The following is a 12,297-nucleotide window of genomic DNA, read 5'->3' as shown; positions in this document are numbered from 1 at the left end:
TCACACGGCAGTATTAACTCGTTGCAAACATCAGAATATGTGTAGCAATTAGCAACCGCTCGACGATTCAATATGAGAATCATTACAAATTTCAGTAACAACAGAACATTTGTAAGCTCAGTAGATAACCTTATCAAAATCATAAGAAACTGTACCTAAGAAGCTTGTCAAGCCAGTCAGTGCAAACATCATAACATCTGTAATCACACAGTATAGCCTTTTCAAAATCATAAGAAACTGTAAATGAATAACTTGTCTCATATTGAATAGCTGTCAAGTGTTCCACCAACAAAGGCTGCTCAGAAATGCCCAGAGCAAGCACAACAGAATAGTATTACAAAAAATCAATAAAACATAGCTGAAGCATTACAAACATGTCTAAGAAATAAGATTGAACTCAAGTAACTGTGCTACTCCAAATGGCAGAATTAACCAGGGCCAAAAGCCAATGCCGTGGCCATGTATCCATTCTTTAATTTGATATTATTGTCTAGTGTTTTTAGGGGTAACTAACTATCATCACCAGGATCAGGTGACTCTACTGCAGCAAGAGGGAGTGGGCACCTCTAGTCAATCTTAACAGATGAGAAGAGGTAGTGAACGAAGTAGAAAGAGAGCAGGAAGCCAATGGCACCGGTGGAGAGCATGATTGCAAGAGCCATGATCAGGGAATAGCCGAGGTAGAGTGTTGTGGAGATTGGTCCACTCAGGCTCCTGAGATCGAACACCAGGTAGTTGATCGAGTATAGGAAGACGTAGAATGCGACAGAACCAGAAGCAAAGAAGGCTTTCCACCACCACCTCCAGTCCTCCACGCAAAGATGCATGTAGGTTAGAACCACAGAAACCTCACCACAGACTATGACCAGCAGGAAAAGGACAATGAACAGGAAGCCAAAGACATAGTAGAATCTCCCCAACCAAATGCTGGAAAGGATGAAGAAGAGTTCGATGAAGAGGGTACCGAAAGGCAATGTTCCCGCACCGAGCACAAGCAGCCATGAGGGGAACTTGCGCTCAGGGATCTCTCGTGGAATTTGGTTGGTGCGGACAGGGTACTCAATGCTTGCAGCACGCGTACCTAGCAAGCCTCCGACAAGTGTGAGTGGCACAGAGATGCAGAACCACAGGGCCAGGAGGGTGAAGAACAATGAGATGGGTAGAGCTCCAGTGCTCTTCTTGCCCCACAGAATGGAGTTGAGCACAGTGAGGATGATGAAAACAATGCCAGGGAAGAAGCAAGCAGTCAGCCAAGCAACAGATTTCCACCCTTGTGAGGTTCCTTTGATAGTCCTCCAAACACGGACACCAACATATCCAGCAATAATACCGAGGAAGAGGTAGAGAATAATCATTCCGGTCAGGAGCATTCCCCGGGAAGCAGGTGAGAGGAACCCCAGAGCAGCAAACACAATTGTTACAATTGCCATACCGGTGATCTGGATACCATCAGCGACCATAACACACAAGAGTTTTGAACAGCAGGGCTCTCTGAAGACATCAGCAACAACAAGTTTCCATCCCGAGAGCTCCTCATTCATCTGAGCCTGTGCTTCCTTGTCCATCTCCTCATATCTTGTCAGATCCCTGCGGACAGTCCTCAAGAATATGACAAACACAATACCAGCCAGGAAGAAGACGACCATCATTGAATTCATGATCGAGAACCAGTGCACCTTGGCACCATCCATCCTGAGGTACGCATCCCACCTCGATGGCCACCTGATGTTGCTCTTGACATACTCAACCTCGTACGTAAACGTAATCCGCTCATTCTCGCGGATCAGCTGAGATTTCTCAAGCTCGAATGGGCAATTCACAGAGTCAACCTTGTCATACATCTTGAGTTTGGACATAGCCTCAGGATCACGCCTGACACTGCAAGGCACGACCTCGAACCCAACAATCTGGTATCCACTCTTGTGATCGGACTCAACCATCGCAACACCATCGTCACTCGTGAACACGACATCGCCCTGCGCCTGGTACTGATGGACCAAGACCCTGAACCTGAGATGATTAATGACATAATCCTCATTGCTTCCTTTTGGGTTGTACCCGACCGGGAACCCAGTCCATTGGATCGTGACCCCGTTCTGCTCGGTGAACCGCATGGCCGGCAGATTGTCCAGGACCATGTTGACCTGGTACAGATCTCGCGCGCGCTTCTTGAGCAGCTCGGCCTGCTCCTTGGTGAGCGGGTCCGTAGTGCAAAGGTACACGGACTCATTGATGTTGACACGGAAGCGGTATGGCGAGTTGTCGATCTGGTCGCCCATGAGGATCTCGCCGAGGTTCTCAGCGCTCTTCTTGACGCCCTCCGGAGGCTTGCAGTAGGGCAGGCTGTAGTAGCTGAAGGGCATCTCGGTCTCGATGGAGGTGAGGGAGTTGACCTTGGCCGAGATGGGCTCTCCGGGGGAGTAGGTGTGCATGAAGGTGCCCGGGAGGTAGAAGGAGTGGACACCCGGGTGCAGGCTCAACAGCAGGACAAGCAGGGACGCCGAGATCCATTGGGACGACGAAGCCATCTTGGCAATTCCTTGTGATCGCTCAATCACGACCCGCAAGCAAAGCAAATCAGAGGCGAACTTAGCGTTGGATCCTTTTTTCCTTCCTGGAAAATTTGGATTGGATTTGAATTTGATAGCTCAAAAATTAAAGCAGGCAAGAGATCAGAACAAATTGAATTGTATCGAAGCAAGTTAGGGTTCCTTACCAACGAAAGAAAGCAGGGACCCTGAATTGGATTTGGATGAATCCAAACGACGCTGCCCGCCGTTCTTCGGTAGAGCCAGGCAGCAGAGCCCGGCGGCTGCCGTTCTTCTTCTTCTTCTTCTTCTTCGGCGGCGGTCGAACCAAGTGAAAAGCTGAGGTGCGGTGGGTGGTGATCAACTACAGATTCAGATCCAGATCCAGAATGCTACTAGGATAGGGGTCAAGACATGGGCGCGCGCTTCTCTCCCTCTCCCTCGCTCTCGCTTCGAGATGGAGGAGTGGAAGAAGTAAACGCTTCCCCGGCGAAATCGAGGAGGGGGGAGAACCCGCCAAATTTTATACCCGTCTAGACTCTAGACACATATGCACAGAAAGCTGCTCTGAGGTGCGATTGGTGTTGACATCATCGTGATAGCAACAATACATTATAAATATATATATATAACATAAGTACACATTTAACTCTTAAAAGTACTTGCTAACAGGATCATCAAAGCACTGCTCTGCATGACAAACATAAATAAATAAAAGTTGATCATAACAAATATACTGATTAACAGCGGGAGACATAGAAGCCCTTGTGATGTCAATGTAGAAGGTGCTGGTGAACAGGAAGCAGATCACGCGCAGTCGATGGTGAAGAGGAAGTAGAACAGGAGCAGTCGCGTTGAGCATTTTCCAAAAACCTTATTCGTTATCTCCCGGTACACGATTACTGATGCACACTGGCGCAGTGGGACATAGTAGACTACCTATGGAAGCGTGGCAGAGAGGAGAGGCGAAACTCTAATTGTGCATATACTTTGTGGCCGCGGTCGTGGACTGTTTTCTACGCAACAAAAGAGTAAACTGCCAAAGGAGATTGCGCTTGTGCAACCAACTAGACCCAATTTCAGTGAACTATTCACGCAGGTATCGTGCACCCACCCTGTTCACCCCAGGGGCGAAGCCAGCATCGGAGAGAGGGGGGTGCATGGCTCTTTACTGTTAATTGGAGCTACAGTAATTTACTGTTTATCAGAGCTAATTTTAATAATACTTTTAGATGGAAAGGGGGTGCATGTGCACCCACAGTCCATAACGTGGCTCCGCCACTGGTTCACCCTGCCTTGACCTGGCAAGGCAAGGCGAGCGAGTGTGTGCGCACACGTGTGTTCTTCTAGTCTTCTCATCCATATGTCCTAGTAGGATGGAGGACATAACTCCTTTTAACTTCTCCCTCCACTTCCACTAGCAACGTGGGACTAAAACCAACCACACCTCTTCACCTAATGGGCCTTTGAGATTTATTAAGAATTATACTCAAAATAAAATGGACTAGACCCATATATCATAACAATCTCCCACCAAATCTCAAGGTCCCATAGGAATTTACATATTCCCAAAGCGGTTTAATATACCAGTATTTTGATGGAGACCTGTTAGGGTTAAATATTCACCTAGACCTCAAAGCTATAATTATTCACAACTTGGACAATGGAATATGCCTTGAATTATAAGTTTTGTGCAAGCAGGTTTCACTTAAAGCCATAAGTGATACTTTGTTGTAGTAGGCTATCCCTTAGGTAAAGCATATAAGTCGTACTCCTTGGTCTCTTTATGAACATATTAGAGATCACTCAAGGCTCATAGAATGTGACTAATAATCAATCTTATCTAGGTGTGTTCTTTCAAGAATGCCCTATAATACAAAATTTTTACTAGTTACAGCCAATAGAACACATTAAGGAAATAGACAATATGCTTTACAAATTTTGAGAGTATTGCATCTTCACTAGGGTGGGTTGTGTAGTACTCTCCTTCATTTAACCAATAACTTGTTATTCCCACGACCTAATTCACAGGATCTCTGATCACATAGGCTGGGTTACCACTATAGTATAACTCATATAGGTCTCATACCCATCTCCTTCAATGCATTATCCATCACATTTTGTGTCCCTTTGTAAATGGATATGCTAGGTTCTTAGTTGTTTGGGTATAATCCAAGGCTATCACTCAGGAGTTGCTCAGTTTTCTAATAGATTTCAATCGTCTCTTTACATGTATTGAGGATTTCATATTGTCCTTATAACTATTCACTTTGACAATAACTGTTTAATTATCACAGTTAATAATGATAGCTAGTATCGATTTTTTACCCACTGGTAAATCCGTCAAAAGCTTATGCAGTCATTCTGCGTCAATATGATTCGTTTGCAAGACATCCTTGAGACAGCAGCACCACTAAGAATGAATACATATCAATTTCATCAAATATCAAGTTAGAATTACTATAACCCTATAGTACTAATGGGTATTGTCACACCCGATTTTATAAAGGGATAAACCAGATGCAAACCACATGTATGTCAGGATCAAGTTTCATACATGTAGCGACTTCATCAGTGTATCACACACAATGCCATTATTACAACGTTTAACTTCATCAGCCTAGGTTTCTAGTGGCCACGCCCCATGGGCTGGCACAGCTTCAAAGCCCGCTAAGCCACCTGGCCCAACCCGAGTGGGTCAGTATTGTGCGTCCCAGTACTATGCATCCAAGCCCGACCTAGGCCCAGATCTAGCCCAACCAAACCCATTCGGCCCAAACCAGAAACCAGTACAGTTCATGTGGGTCCCACCAATTCACTATTTAGTGGGACCAGGCTACTATTTAGTGGGTCCCACCCATGGGCCCCACCTATGAATACTGCCATTTCATATTTTTCTCGATTTAATTTTAGATTAAATCTTCTAGGAGCCATAAGTTCTCCGTTCTAGCTCCGATTTCGGCGATTCTTTCGCTGAAATTCATCTAAAATTGAGATCTACTCACTTGTCACATTGTGATATCCATTAGGACTCATTTGTCTTTCCATTTGGTGTTAATTGATTCTTCTCTAGTATAGCCGTTATTGATCATAGTTGCAATTGCAGAGTAACTAGAGTTCTGCGAGTGCTGCGCAAGAAGCATTAGGAGCGAGTAAGATCCTGACTACAACCAAGACTTTGAAGAGAACTTTGGAGAAGGCAAGTCGTATCTCCTTGATCATATTGAACCTATGTTTTCAACTAATCTACATGATCAACTAAAATCGGACATATATCGCATGTACTATATAATCCACTTTTACAAATTGCTTGTAGTAGTTAATCCTATTAAACAGTTCCCATACCATAAATGTTATCATCCAAAATACATATCACCTTAGGATTACTTGTTGTTATCTATATTAATAACAGTCGACGCCTTGATATTTAGCATGCTTATGATTGAATATGTCTCCCCGGCGACGTCGCTTTTGAAACACCTCTCCTCAGAGATAAGATTACTGTTATCAATGATTACTCATATACCATGAATCCTTGATGGTTGTGAATTCCGTGATAGTTGTGAAATCCTTGATATCATGTGGGATGTGGAGGGTGATGTGTAAAAATGGGTGGAAATTGTTTGGTGGGGTAGGTGGAGTAGTACTCTGGACAAGGATGCTCCTGGGGGCTTGAGTCAGCTCTGTGGTGTTCATTGTCGGAAGATACCTGCCCTGATTGCTTAAGGACCGAGTCTTGCGCCGTCATGCTTAGCCACCCCCCTGCTACCATGTACCCTGAATGGGCAGGACTTGACTTTCTTTCACCAAACTGAGTTGGGCATAATACTAGGAGGCTAAGAGCAACGAGAGGCCAAGTGTCCATCTGTACCTCTATCAAGAACCGACCTAGGCTTCAAAAGGTACCTGGCCTTCAGTACATGGCCTCTGGGACTTGGGGTGTCTCATAGAAAAGCCCAGCAAAAAAGATGTTTGGAGGGTCTTGGCATGATTCACTCATCTGCTTGAAATGGTTGGAGGCTGAACATATCGCGTGGGTACAGTGTACAACCTCTGTAGAGTGTAAATCTATTCGAATAGCCGTGTCCACGGTCATGGACACGCGAAGGCATGGTCACGCTTGAGTAGACTCTGGGTGCGTGTGTCTTGACGAGTGAGTGTGTGGACTAGATGTCCATGTGATGAGGTTCCTGGATTGATCCGCCAGAAGCTGTGTGGTACTAGAGGTACACCGGATGTGATAATAGGGACCGCGGAGTGAGGTGTAGCCACTCCCAGGACAGAAAACTCCTAGATAAAGCTTGTTATCTGGTTTTAAACTATTTAAACTATTTTAAGGTCAATAATAAATGATAGAATTGAATACCTGCATAAACCGCTTTACGCTTAAAACTAAACCGTAAAGCCTTATCCTTGAATTACCCATTTATGCATCTATCAACATCTTGAAGTAGTATAGGGCTTGCTGAGTACCTTTCGTACTCACTCTTGCTGTCATTCAGATGAGGAGGAAGATGCTGCCAAAGTCGGAGGCGAAGGCGAGGATGAAGAGTAGTCTTAGAAGTTGTGTTCACATCCTAGCTGCTTGTGGCTTGGGTCTTTGCTTTCCGCTGCGCTTTTGTTAGCCGTTCGGCCAGGTTCGTATTATTATTGTTTGGTTTGTAACCTTTTGTACTCTGTAACTTTAATACTTATGTACGGAGTTTGACTGTGATACTACAATTATTATACTATGCGTATCAGCTACTTAACCTAGGGACTGATACAGGAGGCACAACAGATCTCAGGATTGAGGTCTTATAGGAGTGGTATCAGAGCCATGCTTGGTTGTAGGATGTGACCTTAGGATGACTTGCTCGTGTCTATCTATTTTCTGAAAACACTATGTTGTCAAAACATCTTCTGCACTTACCTTCTATTTTTCCGCTTTTGAAACCCCTTTTTGTTGGTTCTAAGCCGTTCCGTGTTCCCCGGTAGATGGAAGATGAGGACTGGAACACAGTTCGTTGTTTGCAAGGTTAGGGATTTCCCAAGTTACTGTGGGGAGCTTGTTGTCGCCTAGAGTACACCTGACGCCCAGAATACACCAGGCATGAATACGACGAGAATGGATCCTAGAAGTGCCAAGTGTGGCTGCAGATCTTTGACTGCCCAAGACACCCTAGCTGGCAGCCGTGGAATGTCAACACAATTGGAGTACGATAATCTGACACGTACCAGTTGGTGGCCTACGCAGCACTTCAGCACTTGTGCAGGAGGCGTGTCAGAGAGGTGGCACATACTCCCATGAGGCATTTTCCAGCTGCCGCTGGCCAGCGAGCTGCTTGGTGTGAGTGCCTAATTGCCATGGAGGATGCATGACAGGAGGAGGAGGACGACACCGCTGTAACCGTCATGGTACAATACCTCCATGCCTTGGAGCACATGCACGATGTGAGCTACCGGCTATTCTAGGCTAGTTGCCAGAGGGCAGAGGAGTCAGAGACACGTGAGAGACCTCTCTGTGTGATGCTAGACCAGGTCGGGGTCCAGGTCTCATCTGCTAAGGACACCATAGTGAGGAATCGCCGAGGATGGCAAATGGTAGTACAAGCGCATCTCAGGGATCTTAATAGAGAGAATGCCATGAATGGCTCTTGAGTCAGAACGACTACCTGGAAGAGCACCTTCAGGTTACCCGCAAGTCAGACCCTCCACCTAGTCATATCAGGTGTTCCTCTCCTTCCAGTGCATATTGCAGCAACCATAGTAGATGGCAGGATTGGCCCCTCGCCAGTTCCAGCCACCAGAGGAGGTTTAGTGCCTGCCGAGCCTATCGAGGATGGAGATATGGTGATACCCACTGACGACTCTGAAGAGGAGGAGGACCCTAGCGAGCGTGAGCTCGTTAATGACCACGACGACGATGACAACGATACCAACAGGATCTCCGATCCCGCTTCTACCCCGATAACAGCAGGGACTCTATTAGCTGTTGAGTTAGCTGCCGACAACACCGTTGATATGTCCACATATGCCGTTGATATGCGTCGTAGCTAGTTGGTAATAGGAGTAGGTCTTTTAGTAGCTTTTTTTGTAGATGACCATGTGGTCTGATGCTCTGCGAGCATGCTTTTGTCGTTTACTAGATCGAAAACTTTTGTATTAGTGATTTAGTGGAGATAGTCCTAGGTTTGTATAATACATATTGCATGTATCCTTGTGTGGTGTTGCTTCTTGTTTGTATCTTTGATTGCGTGAATGGCAATGTAGTCTTTGGTTCTATCTTGTTTTCCCTAATCATAGCCTTATCTCGGCTCTTGCTTTCTCTATTATTCTCAGAGAGCAGATGGATTCATCCAGACAGTCGTCTCGCCTTCAGCAACAACGTGAGCAGGCCCTCATCGTCATGGCCCCCGAAGGTGGATCCGAAATGGGGAGTGCAATAGGATCGCGAGAAAGGGCCGCTACAGGCCAAGGTAGAGGCAGAGGAATAGACAGGGTCGTCAACTCAACCCAGCTAGGAAGTCCACCAAAGCCACCATAGCAGTCAAGGAAACCCACTACCCCCATCGCCAGAGAATGACCTGGTGGTAGTGATGGACAATCAAACCCACCTACTGGAGGCTATAGCACAAGCAAGAGTCAACAACCGAGGTTACGGACCTCATAACAAGATGGCAGAATTTATGAGGATCAAACCTCCAACCTTCGACAATACCGACGGCCCCTTAGAAGCTGATGATTGGCTTAGGGCCATCACCAGAAAGCTCAAGGTCATCAACTGTGAGGGCAAATAAAGGGTGAATCTAGCCGCCCATCAACTCACCAGGTCAGCAGTAGAATTGTGGGAGAACTATTGTGAGGCATCAGTGGATGCAGATGCCATCACTTGGGAGGAATTTTGCAAAAAATTTTGGAAGTACCATGTACCATAAGGGATCTAGGAAATGAAGACTAACGAATTCTGTGAGCTAAAACAAGGATCAATGATAGTAAACCAGTATATCTGGAAGTTCATCCGCTTTTCCTGCTATGCATCGAAAGAGGTGTCAACGGATAAGAAGAAGCAGGATCGCTTCAAGAAAGGACTGATTCGCAGCTTGTATGTGCAGCTTATACTTGTCATCTACCCTGACTTCAATACTATGATGAATTGGACCCTCCTCCTAGAAGAGGCACGTGCACCCATAAAGGCAGAAAGGAACAAAAAGTTCTCTAATCGGAGGCAACATGACAGTATGTCCCAGGGGACCAATTCCAACCAGAGGTAGAGAACTCAATACCAGTAGCAACCGACCATGTAGTATCAGACTCCGGAATCCACATCGCGCACAATAGTGTCAGCTCCTCGCAATTCCAATACAAGGCAATCTCAATAGAGCAGCACTCAGACTCCAGCAGTTACGCAGAGAACATGCTTCATCTGCCATCAGCCAGATCATTACATGAAAGACTACCCCAATGCCAACCGGAACAATACAACAACTCGTTCAGCTCCTAGAGCTCTGGCAATAGGAAGAGGAGGGAATCAATTAGCCAAACAATGATGAAACTATGGATGAGGTCGCATCGACCACATTAACGCTCAGGAAGCCTAGGAAGCACCGGGAGTCTTACTCGGTGAGTTCCCCATCAACTCAACCTTTGCAACAGTCTTATTTGATTCTAGAGCTTCGTATTCATTTGTTTCTTCGAAGTTTGCTGCACATCATAAGTTGCCATCTATGGTTCTTAAGAAACCTAAGGTTGTTTGATCCCCAGCAGGAAATATTTGATGTCGCCTAGGATGCCCCCGGGTTAAACTCCGTTTAAGTGGGGTAGAGTTCCTAGCAAACCTAGTAATTCTAAATTCAAATAGAATAGATGTCATTCTGGGAATTGGTTGCTTAACCAAGCATGAAGGAAATACAGCTTGCGCTAGTAGAAGAGTTGCCCTGATCAATCACAAAGGAATCAAGGTAGAGTTTGAGCCTAAAGGACCCAAGTTTGACCCAATAACATGCAACTTATCTACCCAGTCCATAGGGGATGTGCTAGTGATACATGAATACCCAGATGTATTCCCAGAGGAGTTACCTAGTATGCCACCAGACTGTGACATAGAGTTCGTTATTGATCTCTTACCCGGAACATCCCCAATTGCCAAGAGACCTTATACGATGACAGTCAATGAACTGGAGTTGTTAAAGGAGCAGATCAAAGAGTTACTAGCAAGTGGTTTCATCAGACCTAGTTCTTCACTGTGTGGATCATCGGTGCTGTTTGTAGAAAAGAAAGATGGAAGTCAAAGGATGTGTGTGGATTACCGCTCATTGAATGAGATGATCATCAAAAACAAGTATCCATTACCAAGGATTGATGATCTGTTCGATCAGCTAAGAGGAGCCAAGTATTTCTCCAAGATAGATTTGAGATCAGAATACTACAGTTAAAGATTAGAAAAAGTGACATCCAGAATGGCTACTTCATGAATCTGATGAATAAGGTGTTTATGTAGGAACTGGACAGGTTTGTGATAGTGTTTATTGATGATATTCTTATCTACTCGAAGAGTGCCGAAGAGCACGAACAACATCTGAGGGTGGTCATGGAAAGGCTAAGGGCACATCAGCTCTACGCCAAATTTAGCAAGTGTGAGTTTTGGCTTCATGAAGTGGCATTTCTTGGACATGTTCTGATAGTTGAAGGAGTATCAGTGGACCCTTCAAAATTTGAAGCATTGGTTGATTGGCGGGTTATTTCCGCAAGTTTTTTGCAAAGATTTCAAAGCCAATGACCAAGCTTCTCCAGAAGGACACTAAGTTTGAATGGGATGAAGCATGTGAAGAGAGTTTCCAAGAACTCAAGAAGAGGCTGACTACTGTCCCAATGTTAAAATTGCCAGATATCCAGAAGGAATTTGTGGTCTATTGTGATGCGTCATGCTATGGTTTGGGCTGTGTGCTGATGCAAGAAGGCAAGGTTATGGTTTATGCATCCAGGCAACTATAAGACCATGAACAGAATTACCCAACTCATGATCTGGAGTTAGCGGCAGTGGTACATGCACTTAAGATATGGAGACACTATCTTCTTGGGAATAAATGTGAGATCTATACGGGTCATAAGAGCCTAAAGTATATTTTCACCCAGTCAGAATTGAATCTAAGGCAACAAAGATGGTTAGAGTTGATAAAGGATTACAATCTTAGTATCCAATATCACCCAGGCAAGGCCAATGTTGTGGCAGATGCCCTTAGCAGCAAAGTTTACTACAATAATCATCAGGTCCAAGAGTTAATGCCAGAATTGTTCACAAAAATGAAACATTTGAATTTACACATAGCCCAAGGGCAAGTTCACACTCTAGTGGTACATCCAACACTGGAGGATAAAATCTGTGAGGCCCAGCCAGAAGATGAGGAGATTCTAGAGGTCAAGAAGAATCTCGGGTTAAATAAGACACCTGGGTTTAGGGTAGATTCGCAAGGAATTGTGTGGTACAAGGATTGGTTATGTGTACCGGACTAGAAAGATCATAGGGAGTTCATCATGGATGAAGCCCACAATTCCCCCTATTCCATTCATCCTGGATGTACCAAGATGTTCACAGATCTAAGGGTCAAATACTGATAGACAGGAATGAAGGTTGACATAGTAGGGTTTGTCGCTCGATGTGACACATGTCAAAGGGTCAAGGCAGAGCACCATAGACCAGCAGGATTACTGCAGCTACTCAGGTCCCAACTTGGAAGTGGGACAAAATTGGTATGGATTTCATAGTCGGGTTGCCCAGAACTCAGAAGGG

General features: G+C 45.2%; 1 protein-coding gene across 1 annotated transcript; it reads right to left on the bottom strand.

Annotated features, from left to right (window-relative positions):
* Positions 1–238: 238 nt before the first annotated feature.
* On the bottom strand, positions 239–3,073 carry LOC133918915 (transmembrane 9 superfamily member 12-like). The gene is made up of 2 exons (XM_062363044.1): positions 2,717–3,073; positions 239–2,614 (listed from the first exon to the last, which is right to left on the bottom strand). The coding sequence occupies exon 2, from the start codon at positions 2,526–2,528 to the stop codon at positions 567–569; it is 1,962 nt and encodes a 653-aa protein (XP_062219028.1). The 5' UTR covers positions 2,529–2,614; positions 2,717–3,073; the 3' UTR covers positions 239–566.
* Positions 3,074–12,297: the final 9,224 nt, after the last annotated feature.

Source organism: Phragmites australis, chromosome 5 (genome assembly GCF_958298935.1).
Source record: "Phragmites australis chromosome 5, lpPhrAust1.1, whole genome shotgun sequence".
Classification (NCBI taxonomy): domain Eukaryota; kingdom Viridiplantae; phylum Streptophyta; class Magnoliopsida; order Poales; family Poaceae; genus Phragmites; species Phragmites australis.
Note: the sequence above shows the minus strand (reverse complement) of the source record. Positions and strands in the feature narration are given on the sequence as shown.